This window comes from Myotis myotis, unplaced genomic scaffold (assembly GCF_014108235.1).
Source record: "Myotis myotis isolate mMyoMyo1 unplaced genomic scaffold, mMyoMyo1.p scaffold_m19_p_3, whole genome shotgun sequence".
NCBI lineage: Eukaryota > Metazoa > Chordata > Mammalia > Chiroptera > Vespertilionidae > Myotis > Myotis myotis.
The window spans coordinates 88369410-88388153 of NW_023416335.1; the positions used below are offsets into that span (position 1 = coordinate 88369410).

General features: G+C 43.4%; 1 protein-coding gene across 1 annotated transcript in view; it reads right to left on the reverse strand.

The window, feature by feature from the left end:
• LOC118650478 (guanylate cyclase soluble subunit beta-2-like) overlaps window positions 1-18744 on the reverse strand; it is an 88555-nt gene that overhangs the window by 61765 nt on the left and 8046 nt on the right. The window contains exon 3 of the mRNA XM_036298920.1: window positions 6761-6855. Coding sequence (XP_036154813.1) covers window positions 6761-6855 — 95 coding nt within the window. The remainder of the gene's footprint in view (window positions 1-6760; window positions 6856-18744) is intronic.

An 18744-nucleotide genomic window follows, 5' to 3' on the forward strand; every position in this document is an offset into this window, starting at 1 on the left:
GTTGGGTGACAGCTCAAGGGACTGGAAACAGCAGGGTGGGCTGTCTAGGGCAAGAGGAGAAGATACTGCTAAACCCTAAATGAGGGTGAGCAGGCAGAGGAATGCCACTGGGCCACAGCTGCCTACGCATGGTCTCCTGTGCCGTACCAGCACGGCCAAGGGTGAACCTGAGGGCGGGTAGTGAAGGATTGAAGAAGAGACAGACAAGAGAATACAGCTGGGGCTCGGTGGATCTCCTGTGTCTGGAAAAGGACACAAAAAACTCAGCCTGCAAACGGATGCTTTATTTTTTAGTCTGATTATAACAAGATTAACATGTATAGAAATATTCTTGTTTTGGCAACACTTGCTGCACCTCCCACAGCCCATTAGCTACTTAGAAAGGAATTAGGGAGTCCTACAAGGTTAGGCTTAATTATGCTAGGAGAGCTCTGTCCTCCAGGCTGGGACTTGTTTGTGGCCCTGCCACTGGTCAGCCCGAGGCTTGACCCTAGAGCCGCTCCCTACAGCCTCCTGGGCAAAGGATCCTGTTATCTGCTCAGGCTGGACTTCCCAAGACCGCTGCCCCCTCCCGTCACCCAGATACAACAACAATATCCCTCACAGTCACCCACCTCAGGCACCCAGAGAAGCATGTGCTCTTCCACAAGGTAGGGAAGTGTATGCTGTGCACTTTAGAAAGTTTTCCATTGGAAGTGAGTAATATTTTTTCAAAGCTTTAGTATCCAAGGGAATAAGCTTCAGATATCTGAAGAAAGCCACTCATCTGGAGTGCTCTCCTCCTCAAATGGTGCCACTTAAGCCAGGCATGAGATAATAGATGGGGAGATCTTTGTGAGTAGGAGGAAGAGGGGTGTAAGGAAAGGAGAGGAATAGCAACCATGTTGATGCCAGAGGTTGCAGGGAGGAAACAGACTCTTCATTGGGAGCGTTGGGTTCCAGGTGTAGCAATAAGTTTATCAGCACAGGGAAAAGCAGCTGGGAAATGAGTAAGGCAGCTCAGGCAGGAGGAGTCCCACTTACACCTGGTTGATAAGCTGCCTGCTTCCTGCAAACTTGGAAACAGAGAAGTCAGCCTACCAAGGACCAGAGAACAGGGACAGGAGTCCACGGGAGGGTGGGAAGGGGGACAGGGTGAGGGACTGCTTTGTTGAGCACCCACTGTGTTAGGCAGTTTGCTCACATTATTGGATTCAGTCTTTACAACCGCCCTCTGAGGTAGGTGCTATGGGTATCACTGCTGTTTGACCAATGGGGAACTTGCCCGTGTGACATTGCTAGGAGACCTTACAGCCAGGGGGCTCATGCAGGTCTGTGTGATTCCAGAGCCATTTCTAGAGACTTCATCTCCCCCCCCACACACAAACCTCTGACCCCCCACCCCACCCCACCCCCAGTCAATGGTCCCTGCAGTCTGCAGGCTTCAGCACCAGCCTCCAAATCAGGACACCCGAGTTCAGTCTCCATTTTCAGTTGGTCACATGGCCTGGGTTGCTTGTTCCACCTCAGAGGGTCTAGGAAAGATCAAATATTCTAATGCCTGATCTCAGGACTGGGTAAGGTTATGTTGTTTCTCTTATTTTTAAAGAGGTATGTGCAGACGGTTGTTGGCCTTTGTTGGTAGCTGACTGTTGAAATGCGTTTTGCTATGGGTTTCTTAGCAGGCAAAGTGCAGACTGACACAGCTGTGCCAAAAGGTTGTTGTGTGTTGTCACTTTAGATCGCTAATAACCCACTTATACACTAAGTAGGCACTTATTCACATACAGAACAATTCGTTATGCAGTGCTCCAGCTCCATCTGGTCGCAGCCTGAGCTGTGCCATTTAGGAAGCACAGAGCTGTGCAGTGGGCGTCTGGAGAACCTGCAGCAATGGCCGTAGGTAAGTGGCCTCCTGGAGCCCACTTGGAAGGCAGGGCACCAACGGGTGCGAACTGAGCATGCTTTTATATATATAAGGGAGACAAAATTACCTAATTTTGAATCCCAGCTTTTAATTTGAAAAATGCACTCACCATACTTATATACCCTTTCAGGTATGAGCCAACACATGTTATTCAGATAAACAACAAGAAGAAAATACCCTTCTGATTTTCAGCTAGACAGAGAGAAATCACAGTGATATACTTTGGCTTTTGGTAGAAAGGTAATCTGGGTTAGCCCAACATTGGTCTCTAAACTCACTGCTGCCTCTAAATGTACTGGCTGGTTTGGAACGGGGAATGCAGCAGGGCAGGTATGTGATGGCATCTCTCTGCTGAAGGTCCTGCACACACCATGCAGTGCTCGCTGTCACACAGCTACAAAAATGGCCTGGGCTTGATATTAGGCACATGTAGCAGTTCTTTCTGGAAATCTAAAAACTAAGAATTTCTGTACAAGTCTGCTCAGGCTACTATAACAAAACTCTAGACTGGTGGCTTAAGAACAGAAATTTATTTCCTCACAATTCCTCACAGGAGGCTGAAGTCCAACCGGAGACTTTTTGGTGCATGGGACGATGCTCAACCAACTGAGCTGCATTGGCCAAAGCTAAATGAAATTTTTTAAATCTTAAAAAAGATCTGGGTGTTAAAGATCCATTTTCTAGAGCATAAGATGACAAAACATTTTCAGTAAAGGGCAGACAACAAAAATTTTCATTTCTGCAATCACATGCTCTCTGCCACAACTACTCAACTCTGCCGTTATAATGCAAAGCAGCCACAGACAATATCCGTAACTGGCTCAGAGCCAAACTGGGGCATGACGCTGCTGGGACTCTTAGAAATAAAATCAGGAAAAGACTGAAGTTGGGTTTGTTTCCATCACCCAGTCCAAGTTTCATTGCTCTTCTATTATCTAAACTCTGAAAACTCTAGCTTTTCTGGTCAAGTCTCAACAGTGGCCTCTCAGGCACAGAATTCCCATCTAAGGGTTTGTATTCTTCCTGTGGAAGGAAAGGAGTCGGGTGCACCTCCCACTTTGCTGGAAGAAAGGAGGCAATTGTCAGCATTCAGACGTCCCTGTGGGCCAGCAGCTCTCACTAGTGCCCGTGCCTGCAGGACTGCCGGCAGAAGGGCCAGCGCTAGGCCTTGTGCAGGTCGGGTAGTGCAAATTAGCATAAGGGAGAGGTCAAGTGGTCTTCCTGTCGGATTATCAGAAGCATATGTAACATCATAGCCTGTTTTAAAGGTTTAAAAAGTGATGTTTAAGCAAATAAACCGCAGACTCTCTGGCAGGTGTGTTAATACCAGAGAGCCGAGAGGTAACGCTCTGGTGCTGCTACGTCTGTAGCAGGAAGGCTGCTACTTAGAAGCTGAGCTGAGTCTAGTCTGGGGCAGCGCAGCGCTATAAAGAGCACACACCTGGGGTTCGACTCCTGCATGAAATCCCGTCTCCACCTGCCGCTTGGTAGCCCCGGTTCCACACAAGCTTACCCTCTACCCTTAGCATCATCAGAATGGGTGACAAAGGGGTCTGGGAGACCCCCAAACAGGCTGGCCAGGGAAGGGGTGGGATTTTCAAGTACCACGCACACTACCTGGGTCCTGGCTCACTTTTTCCTGGAAACTCTCTCTGTGAGGCTCTTTGAAAGGAGGAGTGGGCAGAGGATGCCAACCTGTGATGATTGGGAGGCCATAGGAGCCTTGACTGCAAACTGCCTGTGTCCTCCCTCAAAGGGTCACACTGGCTTTCGAAGGCATTGAGAGATGTTGCCGTTCACGGAGCATGAGTTTCACAGCTGAAGGAACAAATGAACGTTTCACTCCCTGTGTTTTATTTCTGGCCTCAGACTCGGCCTTGTCTCCGCTCTATTAGGAGTGCAGGAGCTGAATGACCAGGGGCTAATGCACATCTGGTCAGAAGTTAATCACCAGCTGGTACCCCAGGTTTCTCATAGCTCCAGGCACCTCTGGCCTCTGCTTGGCTCTGTGGCTCCAAGGCAGACGAGAGTGGCCTGCTGACCCTGGCACAGCAGGGGACCTCGCCCCTTGCTGAAGAGGATCTGTGATCACACACATCCAGTTTCTGAAACCTCAATGACTTCCCGCTAGCTGCCCTGGTGGGCTGGGTTTACCCTGTAACCACCTCAGGAATTGCTCCTGAGGACAGCAGGCCAATTTGCTGGCCCTCAGAGTCACCATGAAAACCAGCTGGAAACCACAGCTCCTACTGCCTAACCCTAAGCTGTACAGGAACCAGCTTGAAGGCTCTACTCACCCGGCCGCCCCCAAACTTCCAACAATTCTCCCCACGGTCCCGGGTGCTAGGCAAGGATGCCGATGCAGTGCCACCTGCAATAATCCCTGAAAGCTATCTCCCCATGACCCAAAGCCTCACCGCCTGTGAGGAATGGGCAAGAGAATTTCAACCGGGATTGAAAGTGGCATGTTGTCAAAGAGCCTGGAAGTGCCAGGCGGCTTCCTCTGCTTTGTGCACGCAGACCCCTAGAGCCTAGGACAGCAAGGCTGCCCACCCCTCTTCCCTTGTCAGGGCCCCATTCAGGTGTGCTCAGTGCTGGTGAGAAGGAAGGAGAAAGGAAAGGAGGGTGTACGGGCTGAATAGTGTTCTCCCAAACCCATGTCCATCTGGGACCTCCAAATGTTTCCTTATTTGGAACTGGGGTCTTTGCAGATCTAACTACTTAAATGAAGATAAGTTTGTAGTGGACTATGGTGGGCCCTAAATCCAATGATATGTTCTTAGAGGAAAGCTGTGTGGAGACACAGAAAAGAGGGTTATATGAAGATGAGGCAGAGATGCGAGCAGTACATCTGTAACCTAGGATTGCCAGCGGCCACCTGAAGCCAGGCGAGTCCTTGGCAGAGAGTCATCTCCCTCAGAGCCTCCAGAAGGAATCAACCCTGATGGCACCTTGATTTTGTACTTCTGCCCCCACACCTGTGAGAGAATAAATTTCTGTTGTTTGAAGCCACCTAGCTTGTGCTACTTTGTGGTGGCAGCCCTAGGAATTAATACAAAGGGAAGGAAGAAAATATTTTTTTCAGAGCTTATTATATGCCGGATACCACATTTGACATATTCACATGCATTGCCTCATTTAATCCTCAAAACAACTCTGAAGGATAAATATTATCCTTACTATTTTCATTTGACCAATGAAAAACTTCCACTGAGCAAGTAACTTGTCCTGGGTCATTAAATTAGAAAGAGCAGAGCTAAATTCTCTTTGTCCTGTTCCTCTTCCCCTCAGAGCCTAGAAAGTGAGCAAGTTAGTGTAATAAGCCATCTTTTGATAATAAATTCTTGGGAGAAATCATTCTGATATTACACATGCATTGTAAATAGGGCCATCCACACATGGTCCCCCATTATGGTCCTGTCAGTGGCATTTTAGTGTCCAGGCAGATGAGCTATTCCGTGGGTGAGCAGATGGGAAGAAGGGCCCTCCACCCCTACAAAGCACACCATGTCCATTTCTGAATAAACATGAGTGTGGTTGGCATAACAAGATTCTCAGTGTTGTTCCTCCTGACACCCAGAGATAAGCATGACTAGTCATTGCAAAGGTATTGCAACACCTGTCAAAGTCAACATCAAGGTCAAACAAGACGGTGGTGGTGCAGATGATGAAACTCAGGACATTCACAATTTTTGTCTGTACGAGGCCTCAGGCTGTTCAAGTGGAAAGGATAATATATGAGCCCTGAGATGGGTTAAATACTGTCCCTCAAAAATTCATGACCACCCAGAACCTATGAATGTGACCTTATTTGGAAATTGGGTCTTTGTAGATGTAATCAAATTAAGATGAGGTCATGCTTGATTAGCATGGGCACAGAATCCAATATAAATAGAGTCTTTATAAGAAGAGGGAAGTTTGGACATACAAACATGAACACCCAGAGAGAAGACGGCCATGTGAAGATGGACACAGAGGTTGGAGTTGTGCTGCACAAGGAACACCTGGGAACACCAGGACCTGGGAGAGGAAAGGCCCTTCCCTAGAGCCGTCAGAGGTAGCACAGCCCTGCCAGCAACCTGATTTTGGACTTCTGGTGCCCTGAACTATGAGATAATAAATTCCCATTGTTTTAAGCCATCCAGTTTGTGGTACAGTCGATCCTCATTATTTTCAGATTCTGTATTTGCAAATTTGCCTACTTAATACAATGTATTTGTAACCCCAAAATCAGTACTCTCAGATGTTTCATAGCCATTCTTGGACATGCACATGGTGAGGAAAATTTGAGTTGCCCAACACATGTTTCTAGCTAAGGTCAAATAAGGCGATTCACTACGTTCTTATTTCAGTTCTCATACTATAAACAAGTGACCTTTCTTTTACAATCTATTTAGTGCTACGTTCCTGCATTTATATCCTTTTTGTTGGTGATTCTGCTGTTTCAAATGCCCCAAGTATAGTGCTGAAGTGCTGTCTAATGTTCTTCAGTGTGAGCAGGCTGTGAAGTGTCTTACAAAGAAAATATGGAGAGTAGATAAACTTCATTCAGGCATGAGTTACAGTACCGTTGGCTGTAAGTCCAATATTAATGAATATCAATATATATTAAATAAGGGGTTTTAAACAGAAACACACAAAGAACAAGGTTATATATTTATCAGTTGATGAAAATGTTGTGAGCAGAGGTTCCCAGGAACCTAGCTCTACATTTCCTCCAAGAGCAATGGTTGAATATTTGCGAATTCAGTATTCTGAGGACTTTATAGAACAGAACTACTTGAAATAATGAGAACTGATTGTACTTTCTTACAGCAACTCTAGGAAACCAAAACTGGTCCATTTCATACTCACCCAGGATCTTGCAGGCCTCTTGGATGAGCTTAATGGTGATGATGTCATCATACACTGTGTACGTCATGAAGGCATCTTGCACTTCAGCAGAATTTCTGAAAGATAAGTCATGGTGCAATAAAAACCCAGCAGCCGGAGCTTTGCCCCAGGAATATATCTACTAACTCAGAAAGATATAACATAGCAAGAGCGCTCCTGATCATAAGGAATGTAAGACAGTGGGGTGATTGGGTATAAATTCCTCGAAGAAGCCTTCCCCGGACCCCAATTTGGCCAAGAGCTCCCTTCTCAAATACCCACAGCAGGCCATGTGTTTAACAACTTAAGTCAAGATTCTTGGTCTTACCCCCTAGATGGAGCTCCTTGAGCATGGGCACTGGGACATATTTTTATCTTTGAACCTCCAGCAAGCGGTGCTGTGCTTGGCACATGTAACAACCTAATACATGGTAGTGAACTTGGAACTCAGTGGTCTTGGAGCCTTGTTACCTGAAGCAGGCAGAGCCACTGCTTGAGAATCTCACTGTTTTAACCATGTGGTTGTCTGGTTAGTAGGAGTTACTTGGGTCTTGCAACAGCTAACCAAATCTGGTGAAAAGAGGCTTAGCCTGGTAGTCATAAACCTTGACACTTGGCTTGGTCCTTGTGTGAACCATTAAACTATAAATAGCAATTTAGTTAATCCAGGGGGAAGGAGGCCGCACAGGCAATGCTTTTCTGAGAAAGGGAGATTTGACTGACACTGAAGGATGGTAAGCAAAGAAGAACATTCTGGACTGAAAGAATAGGCTCCAAGGCAGCAGAGAGAATGAAGACTAGAAAACAGTACAGAACATTTGAGTTCATATCAGAAGAACACATCATGGAATCCCAGAAATGGGAGAATTGTAGAATTTCCTAATTGTCCAGTTTCCACCCTATGCTATCTCTGAGTGTTGGTCTTCCAGTTGCCTCTTGAATGCTTCCAGGGACAGGAAGTTCACTCCTCTGCAAGGCAGCATATCCCATTTATAAACTGTTCTCTTTGATAGAAAGTTCTTTCTTAAGTTGAACTAAAACCTACTTCTGGGCCCTAAAAATACTTTCTATTTGTTGAGCATCTCCTTTGGACAAGAGATGACAGATTATTTCTGATTGTCCTTTTTACTGTTGAGGAAACTGATGCTCAGAAAGTTTAAGCATCTTATCAGGACCACCCAGTGGACAAGAGAAAGATCTGGACTCTGAGCTCCACAGCCCATATAATGCCTGCATTTGCCACTGCAATTTCACTGATTGGCCCCAGTCTTCCCTCCAGGGAAATGCAGAGTCACCTCCAGATATTAAGCCCTTTAATATTTGAAGATCCTTATTCATTCTTGTCTTTATTTTTTTTCTGGGCTAAACACTCCTTGATCTTTCTGGAATTCATCTTCCTCACTGTAAAATGAGGAAATAATACCTGTCCCACATTTCTGACAGGAGTATTGATGAGGATGAAATAGGTTAACTGACAGGAAAGAGCTCAGAGAAAGTGAGGAACACACACACATAGGCAAGGAGGAGCCGCAATAATGACGAGGACATCACTGAACCAGAAGCTCTCTGGGTTTGCCTCCACCTCAAGAATCCCTGTTTTGGTCCATGTCTGTACAGGGAGTCTCTAAGCATCGTCAGGTGCAGCTTTCAGAGAAGCTGACTGTAGCCCAGGGAAGATGGGGGGTTCAGTTAACCACCATCACTCACTTAAGTGGGGTGCTCTCGCCATGTTGGTATCACTCTCCACCCACATCCCCAGGGCCTGCGGGCCTGTGTGACAACACATGCCCTCTTTCTGGGCCTAGGAGCAAAATAGAAACATAATGGGCAAGACCCAAGTTTAAACTGGACATGTCATAATGTGTTCTGAAGTACCCAGAAGGGGTGTTTCATCTCCAGAACCCTTGGAAACTAACAAACTCTGTGGCACTACCCAGGCCCCTGGTGGAAGCATACGTTCATCCTCGCCTGGGGCTGGTGGCCTCTTCTTCCCTGTAAGCTGAACTGATGATACTTTAATGTCAAATATTTCTTTGGTTTGTATATAGGTTGCATGTTTCTGGAATGCCAGACAAGCCCAGACTGTTATAGTTACACAGGATTGCCAGCCCTGTATATTGATCTTCGTGATCTTGCATATGACACTTCCCACAGAGTCTGTGCACACTTGCATATACAGTCATTCAAACTGTTTCTTGGAACAAGATTAAAAAAATAAACCAATTGGTATCTTTCAAATGAGATAGCCATGCCTGTGATAAGAAGGGAAGAAAAGAAAAATGACCATCAGAAAACATTTTGAAGAGATTAGGGGTTGGAAAAAGCAACAAATGTGGGAAATAAACAGTTAGATGTTTCCAGCGCACACAAAGAGGAGTGCATTTCATGTAACATGAAAAATGTTAACCACATAGGTGGTCCTATATACACATAATTAGGAGATGTGGCAAATCAATATTTCACTGGGATCGTCAGCAATTAAATGTATGTTCTCCTTTAGTTAGTTCCAACTAGTAAGACCCAAAATATCTGGGCAGGAAACTAATGCCAGATGCCTGTTACAGAATAACTTGGGAAGCAAAATAAACATACAGATTCCTGGGCCCTGGGCTGGTGTCTGGAAATTGATATATCTTTAACCACTGTCTCAGATGACTCCCCAGGTCTGGAGAGCACTTCTAAGATTTAATCTGACAAAGCAACAGATTAAAAATTATAGATCTTATTACATTGTTCAACATTACCAAACTGATGCAATGGTTTCTAAGAGTCTGGAGTGAGCCATAAAATCCACAGGAAAATAAATAGCACTTGTAGCAAGTTGCAGGCCAAGAAAATGGATCCATTCCAAGCTATGGGCAATTATTCCTTCAAGAGCTCCCTTCTGGTAGTTAGGCAATTCATGTAACAAACTTGTGTGTCACCAAAGCATAGCTGGTGAGGTCCTGACAGTTGAAGGCTGGGCCTGGTGTCATGACCATCTGGTATTTAGAAGCACTGATGGTCTTTCTAAGCAGTCCTCCCTCGGGCTCCTCCAGCTCCCCAAGACTTTCATCCAGCCATCTCCCCTATCCATTCTATCTAAAGTGCCTGAGATGGGCCATGTCATTTCCTACCTCCTAACCTTCCCACAACTCTCCCTCCATGGGAAGGAAGTGCCCTCACTCCCTCTTATCTGGTTAACTTCTGTTTCTCCTTCCCAACTCAACCTAAGAATCACCAACTTGAGTGGTTGTTCAGAGCCACAGTCAGATTCAGGCGTCTCCCTTCTGAGCCCCTGAGCCTTCCCAAGTTTACCTGACTTAGTTCTGAATGCACATGTAAGATTTGATTTACCTGTCCACATGCTTCTTAGACAACAGAGTCCCAAGGGGCAGGAAAATGTCATTTGATTTTACATCTTTAATACCTAGTATTTTAACTGGGACACAATAGGAGCCTGATAGATATTTATAAAAGAATTTAGAAGCTGTGAGAGACATAACATTTTAAAAATAGTTTTTATTGATTTCAAAGAGGAAAGAAGAGGGGATAAAGAGAAACATCAATGATGAGAGAAAGTCATTGATCAGCAGCCTTCTACACGCCCCCTACTGGGGATTGAGCCCGCAAACCAGGCATGTGCCCTGACTAGGAATCAAATGGTGACCTCCTGGTTCATAGGTTGATGCTCAACCAACTGAGCCACAGTGGCCAGTGCGTGGGACCTAACTAGACAGAGGCTTACATGTTCTCTGTGTGTGGGTTAAAAGGTCTGGGAGTGCATCCTGACTCTACCACAATCGAGATAAAGGACTTAGAACAAATCTCACTGTGCTTCCATTTCTTCATCTTTAAAATAATAGTATTAGGTTAGGGCAGTGGTCGGCAAACTCATTAGTCAACAGAGCCAAATATCAACAGTAAAACGATTGAAATTTCTTTTGAGAACCAAATTTTTTAAACTTAAACTATGTAGGTAGGTACATTGTTATTAACTTAATCAGGGTACTCCTAAGCTGGCCTTTGCTAAAAGCGTCCTCAATCTGATTTAGGTACATTCACTGAGGTCGACCCCTTCCAACTCTCCCATCCACACTCGTCTTGTATACTTGTTTCGCCTATCTCCTTTCGTTCATCCTCTCTATATATCCAAACCATCTCAACATACCTAACCACTGCACAATGAGACTGCTGACTGACTGGCTCACTCAACTCATGCAGGAATCGCACGCACCTCCCCGGCCCGCCTGCACTGCGTCTCCCCTCGCCTGACCCGAGGGACACCCCCCACTTCTTCTATCGCCACTTCTTCAAAATAGACTCGCCCAGGCCGAAAACCGACTTCTGCGCATGGGCCATGAAGTTTCAATCGCACTGTACGTGTGCACCCGCACGTGGTATTTTGTGGGAGAGCCACACTCAAGGGGCCAAAGAGCCGCATGTGGCTTGCGAGCCGTGGTTTGCCGACCACTGGGTTAGGGCATTGTTTCCATGGGAATGTTTATGTACAACCCCCGCTTAACCTCCCCTCCATTCTCCCCAGCCAACACAATGTGATTTGCTGAGAAAAACACTGGCACATTAACCAGCAGTTCTCAAGGTGTGTTCCATGGAACCTCTGGAAGTCCCAAAGATGCTTTTAGGTGTCCATGAGGTCAAACGATTTTCATAATAAATTAAGACATCTGTCTTTTTTACTGATTAATATTGCACTAGTTGTGCAAAAAAGCATTGGTGGGTAAAACGGTTGGGGCCTCAGCGTAAATCAAGGCAGTGGCGCTGCTCTGTACTAAGCAGGCTTGTAATCTTCACTGCCCCACCCTCGCAGTAAAAAACAAAATAAAAATGCTAGTTTCACTTCAGGTTGTCTGTAATGAAGCTGTAACAATTGTCAACTTTATTAACTCTGGCCCTGAGTACATCTTTTGAATAACCACCCGTGTAACGAAACGAGAAGTCGGTATCCAGCACTTGCGCTGTGCAGGCCGTGCGGATGGCCACCTCAAGGAAAAGCACCTCCACGGGTGATTTTCTGAGCTGAATTAGCCCCTTTTTCATGGAACATCACTTTCTATTCGAAAGAATCACTGACAGATGAACAAGGGTTATTCAGACTTTGATATTTGGTAGATATTTTCCTTAAAAAAACACACAAAAGAACAAGCTTAGCTTGTCATTCAAAGAAAATAACTGACAGAATTTGTTGCCAATGAGAAAAATCAAGCTTTTGAGTGAAAACTAGAATTTTGTAAAATTTGCATCAGCTACTGTGAGCTCATTAGCTTCTCAATTCTTAGAGGCTTTGATGAGATCGTGGTTTGATACTGTATAATGTACTATGTCAAAATTCATAAGATCTGCAAAACCCAGTGAGTCAATGTTTTCCAAATGACTAATACATGATACTAACAAATGACAGTAAAAAGTTTATTTCAAAGTGTAACAAGGCCACAGGCTTTTCGCGTAAGTGTGTATGAAAAAGGTCATTGCTGTGGTTTCACACTCAACATTGTAACTGATCTTTGAGAAACTACCACAGGTGGAGCTTTCATGAGATTTAAAAGAATTTCCACAATTATCTGAAAAGAGTATTAAAGTACTTCCTCCCACTATATATTATTCGCATAGTTCAACGAAAAACCACAGATCACAACAGGGTGCAGAAAGTAAAATGTTGCTACGTATCTAAGTCAAGCATTGATGAGATTTGCAAAATGAAGACAGTGTCACTCTCCTCACTAATTTTTTAATTTGAATAATAGTTATTTTTCATAAAAGTATGTTATTTATGCTGACATGCAATAGGTTTGTTATTGTTATTTTTAGATGAATTAATAAATAACCATTTTAAATTTCTCAGTTTTAATTTCTAATATAGTGAATTTCAACAGCTAAAAGCTCTTTGTGGTTTTCAATAATCTTTAAGAGGGGAAAGGCTTCCTAAATCCAAAATGTCCTGAGAACTTCTAATTTAAACCCAGCGTGAATCAGATTTACTTTGGAAGCTAATGAAGCTAAGGCTTTGGGGCAAGAAGCAGCCCTGCCCAGCCCCCTCTCCTCTGCAGCCTGGGGGCTCACCCTGAATGCCCTCATGGTGTCCTGGGTGCCTGTGGGAGGGACTGCAGGCCACCCAGCCCCCAGAGCCATTCCTCTGGGTAGATTCAACAAGCATCCAGATCTTAATATGGGCTCCCCAAAAGCCATCCAAAGGTGAGGCTGCAATTCTCTGATTCCCAGAGAACTTCCCCAAATACATGGGAGGGGGCAAAGGTGTGAGACATGGAGAGGAAGATTAAGGCCTGGTGTTCTCCTAGGATTTGCCAGCAGGAGAGAAGCATACCTCTGAGAACTGCTGGGAACGTTGTAGATGTGCTAAAAGAAATGTGTCTAAGCTATCAATAAAAATACAAAACAATTTTTAGCCAACCATGTTAGGGGAATATACATTCTATTCTCTTTGTGAAAAAAACGATCTTATTGAATCATTGTCATAGGAATGGGTAAACCAAAAGCAGTCAAATATGCAGAAAAAAATATATAAAAGTGAGTCAGGTAGCTAAATAATGATAGTAATAGTGAATAAATGTTACCTGTAGGGCTTTTGGTGTTTATGCTATCTGTCAGATTTTTAATTTTTTTTTCTCATTCTAAATAAGTACTTTTGTAGCTAAATTTTTACTTGTACTTTTATATTCTTTTTAAAACTAGGCTCTCCAAATTATATAATAGCAGGCCTTCTAATGTCTGTTTCTACTCCTGCTAAATTTATCTACCATATATTCCCACTAAACAAAATTATTTCTCAAGCTTTACTTTCAATGGCCTTTATTAGAAAAATAATTAATATTTTGTATGCCTAATAATGTAATGTTATATGCATTTCTTAAATTTCCTAAGCCATTGGATATTCCGATATGACCTTTTGGGGAGTAAATCTCCCTGTTGAAGTAGATTTCTCCAAGTGGATTTCTCCAGGCCTTCTAGTTTTAGGTCTTAACCTATGACCTTAAGCAGCCAGAAAAATCAACAAGCATTCATGGCTAGGGATGGACTAGGAGTGGAGAGATAGACAGCACCCTTGGTAAAAGTTAAACAGTAGTAACTCTGATTTCAGGTACTTTTTAAAAAAATAGATTTTATTGATTTTTTACAGAGAGGAAGGGAGAGGGATAGAGAGCTAGAAACATTGATGAGAGAGAAATACCGATCATCTGCCCCCTGCACACTCCCCACTGGGGATGTGCCCGCAACCAAGGTACATGGCCTTGACCGGAATCAAACCCAGGACCCCCGAGTTTGCAGGCCAACGCTCCATCCACTGAGCAAAACCGGTCAGGGCTCAGGTACTTTTTATCTAGGCTTTATTAATGTAAAAAGTAGAGAACTTGAAGGGAGTAGGTGCTTTCAGTCTCTAAGAAAACAATGAGTCGATGGAACGGAGGAGGTAAAGAAGTAGGAGAAGGAATGGGAACCGTCCTTTTCTGTCTCAAGTTGTTTTTCAGTGTATTTGAAGGGATTTTTTTTTCAAGATTCAGAAAGTTAGGAGCATCTTATTCAGTAAGAACAAAATCCCAAGACTGTATAGGGAGGGAGCCTTGAACTTTTTAGGTCATAGAGTTCTTGGGTGGTCTGATGAATACCACAGACCCTCTCCCCAGAAAATACATGTAGACACTTGTAGACATTTTCATAGATGATTTCAGAGGTTCTCAGACACTCTCAGGTCCATCTATAAACCTCTGGTTAAGACCTTGATGGAGAGAAGCCGTGTCATACTACCCACTTCCCTACTAAATGGATTGGTTTGGGCTTGGTGGTTATCATCCATCAAACATTTATTGATTCACCTTACATTGATACACACATAAATTCATCCCATCTTCATGAACTTGTTTATACATGGAAAAGACATGTCAGACATGGTGGATCTACTCATAACCTCTTTTTAGAGACCCTGCCCTCTAAAGTCCACCTGTTTGGGCTTCAGGTACTTGACCAAAGTTGGGCCATCCAATCCTCTGTCTCAGGCTTCTGGAATTGAGACCCTGAGAAACTGAGCCAATCAGATGATGGTGATCTCTAAGAATTAAGAGATTTACAGAGAGTCAAGAAAATAGAGTAAATATGAAGACAGGCACAGAAATGAAAACTGGCCTATTGAGCTTCCATCTCCTCTAGGTCTCTCTGCACTTGCCACAAGCAAGCTCTGTGAGTCCCCTGAATCCTTCTAGTAACTCCCAAAAACTTTAGTTCACACAGTGAATTGCTGATCATTTCAAACAAAATTCTGGAGTAAGTTCTACAACCAAAGTGCCAGCTGCTTCACCTATACCAGTCACGCTAGTCGTCACAAGTAGATGAGGTGAGCACCATTATTATTCCCATTTACAAGTGAGGACACCGCGGTTCAGAGACCTCAGCGACCCACTGCGGTTAGACTATCATTTTAACTCCTTTCCTTCTTCCCCATAACTATGCATTCTGATCCTTAGCGACTTTTCCGCTTTCATCTCCTACCAGACTCTGGCTCATGGCACTCCAGTCACAATGAATTTTCTTCTCAAATCACCAAAGTCCTACCTCAGGACCTTTGCACTTGCTGTTCTCTGCTGGGAACACACAGACTTCCCTGACTCAAAACTGGCTGGCTCCTCCTGCCTTTCAGCTCAACTATCACCTTTGCAAAGAGGTCTTTTTCGACCACTGCAGGGAAACTGGCATCTCTCTCTCTGGTCACTATCCTATACTTTTATAGCACTCAGCACAATCTGAGAAATTTTTATTTATTTTTGAAATTCACTGTTTATTGTCTGCCACCCACATTAGAATACACATTCCCAGTGCCCTTGTCAGTTCCCTTCACCACTATTCCCAGTGCCGAGAATTCTGTTTGGCACATACTAGGAGCTAACTAAATATTTGTTGAATAAATAAACTTGCTCAAGTCAAACAGCTAGTAAATGAGCTGGGAGAAGGGAAAGGTGTGTCCTACACCAGGAGCCTTATTCTTCTCCGTCCATTAGTTGTGCCTCATTGTTAAGTCTTGGTAACGTTTTTAGCTAGGAGATTATAAAAGAGTAGCTCACATAACTAGAAATCTACAAGTCTAGGTTATATTAAGGCAATAAACAGTGCAAACAAAGGAAGAGAAATATCTGTTACTGATTATTTCATATAAAATAAGATTTATATCATAAAATTTAGAGACATACTTCATTTTACCTAATTATTTCTTCTTAAAATTTGTATAGGAATGGATGGGTTTCTCTTTTTTAGCTAAAATTTTATTATAAAAGCACCAGGAAATTTGTTATTAAATGTGGCTTGAAACAAATCCTTTTACACAGCAAATAATCCTGTGTTAATTGGCATTTTATAAGATAAGTTTTCTGCACTACAGGTATGTTGTTGTTTTTTAACAAGTTCTAAAATGAGGCAATTTTCATCATTTATTAGCTAGGCTTTGATTTTGGTTTAAAGATGCATTGTTAATGCAATCACAAAGGTGTCTATATACAAACATATCTTTTGAGACTCAATGAGGCAAAGGATTGGTACTTCAAGATTAAAAAGGTGAAACCTAACGACAGACTCAGGACACATCCCCTCGGGGTGTTCTTTTCCGGGACATATTTCTCTGATTTCCTTGTGCGCTTTTGCACCCCTCATGCAAATGTCCTTATGGCCTTGGAGTTCCTGTGGATTCCAGGGCTTCCTGTCTGTTTGGGAATGCTGTGAGAACTGCCCCTCCAAGAGCAGGAAGAGAAAATACATCATTCCTCCCAGTGTGGTCACACCAAGGATCCAAGCTGGAAAAAGCCTCCTCCATCCACTTCTTGAGGAGAGCTATTTTTTCCCCCTGAATTTGCAAAGATATGCGGACTATCTCAATCAATCAGGGTCCTGGTGGCTGGCATGCGACCTAAGCTCTGTCATGCAGGAGAGGGCAGGAGGCCTTCTTTAAATAGTGTATCTCAGCCTCCTGAACAGCTTGTTGTTGTACTTCCTCTCATGTCTCAGTGCTCCAACTACATCTGGTTATTTCCAGGTATTTTCAGAGCCCTGGCTCTTCTCGGCCACCAGCCTACCTGACACCAAAGGTCCTAACCAGGAGTTCAGATGGTACAAAGATCATGAGTGAAAAATGAAACAACAAAAGTTTATCCCTCCTTCTAATGGCCATTAGTGTGTATGGGGGTCCTCAAGGCAGGGCTGGCTTATGGCCCAGACTGAGTGTCTGGGAGATCAGTCCAAAAAGAGGAATAGAGGCACCAAATTATGCTAATTTTAGGAAGCCAGATTTACTCTGGGCAAAGAGGGCACCTTAGAGCAAGCATGTCAAACTCATGGCCCACGGGCCGCATGCAGGACACAACGAATATTTTTGTGGCCCAGACAATATAACGGTATGTAAGAAACATTTTAATAAAAATGTTGTAACTTAATTTTTCAATATCCTGTTATACATAATTCTATAATAATAAAAGCGTAATATGCTAATTAGACCTGACAGCTGAACGTCCTTCTGGATGACCTTCCTGACGAAGCTGGGGCTGCAAGGGCCAAGGCAAGCCGCCGCAGCTGCGAGAGCCGAGCCTCTTGCACAAATTTCATGCATTGGGCCTCTAGTTATTAATAACGAACTACAATGTTCGCTAATGACTGGTTACTATACTCATGTTGCATTCATTTCCCTTACGCACCTTACGCGTAGCCACACCATTTCTCTCCACTAATACTAGCAGCGGATATTTTAGCAGCCAATTGCCAAGTCATCAGTCATGGACTGATTTGTTTGGTGTGCACAACAGGAAATATTCCACTTCAGAGAACAAGAAAAATAGGTTTATTTGTATTACATTTATTAATTTGTGCAGTTAATCAGTGTCTGGTAAGTTAATGTTTAAAAAATAATAATTTTTATTAAAATGTTCTGTTATTTTATGTTAACGATTACTCATTTATTTCAGCCCTTTGTATTCAGCATGTCTCTATCGAAATAAATCTACATTTCTATGAAAATTGAAGCCTTTGTTTTTTTGCAGCCCACATAAGCTTAAACCTTGTTTATTTGACCTGTGTTAGCCTTTGAGTTTGACATGCTTGCCTTAGAAGAACACCTGCCTCGACAAGATGAAAGGCACAGTAATCTGACCAGCAACAAAGTGGAGCTTATTAATGTCAAACATAGTATAATGTTAATGGTGCCCCTCACTGAGAGGGAACAATGCTTACTGAGGACCTACTATGTTCTGTGAATGAAAAGGGGCCACATGCTCACCTGATAAGCTCAGGGAAGGCCTGCATGGCAGCCTTGCATACTCAGAGACTTAAAGTAACCACAAAGGATGGTCTGAAACTAAAACTTTTTAAATTAAAAAGCAGTCTATGGAGGGTAGTCATGTCCTAGGCTTGTATCTTCTCTGACAAAGATCAACTTTGAACCTAACTGAGCCTATTGTCTTTTTTCATCTACCATAACATACCTTTGGGATGTTAGGGTAACTTGTAACTTCTCTTTTTCTGGACCCCTCATGGCACAACCAATGCACCAGGGTGAAACCACAAATCCCCTCATTGTTATTGTTATCATGTGAATTGTTGACTCTTAACTATCTTGTACCCACCTGTGTAAAAGAAGCAGGTGTCTATCAATCTACTTTTTTACCTAATCCCAGAGGTGTCCCTGCTTTTCTTTCTCCCACCTCCCTAATCTATCACCAGAGGATTTCATGTAACCCATTTGTACTTCCTCCTTTGATGATAATTTATAAAATTAGGTGAAAAACCACCATTCTCTGGAGCATTATCTCAATACATTGAGATTCTGCTTCCCAGCAATTGTCGACAGTTTGGCTCAAATAAACTCACAAAAATTCTTTACAGGTTTGAATGTTTCTTACATTAAAAGTTCTATGAGGCATATTTTTGCATCATTTCCCTTTTTTCAATCGGAAAACAGCTTCCGAGAGGCAAAGTAACCT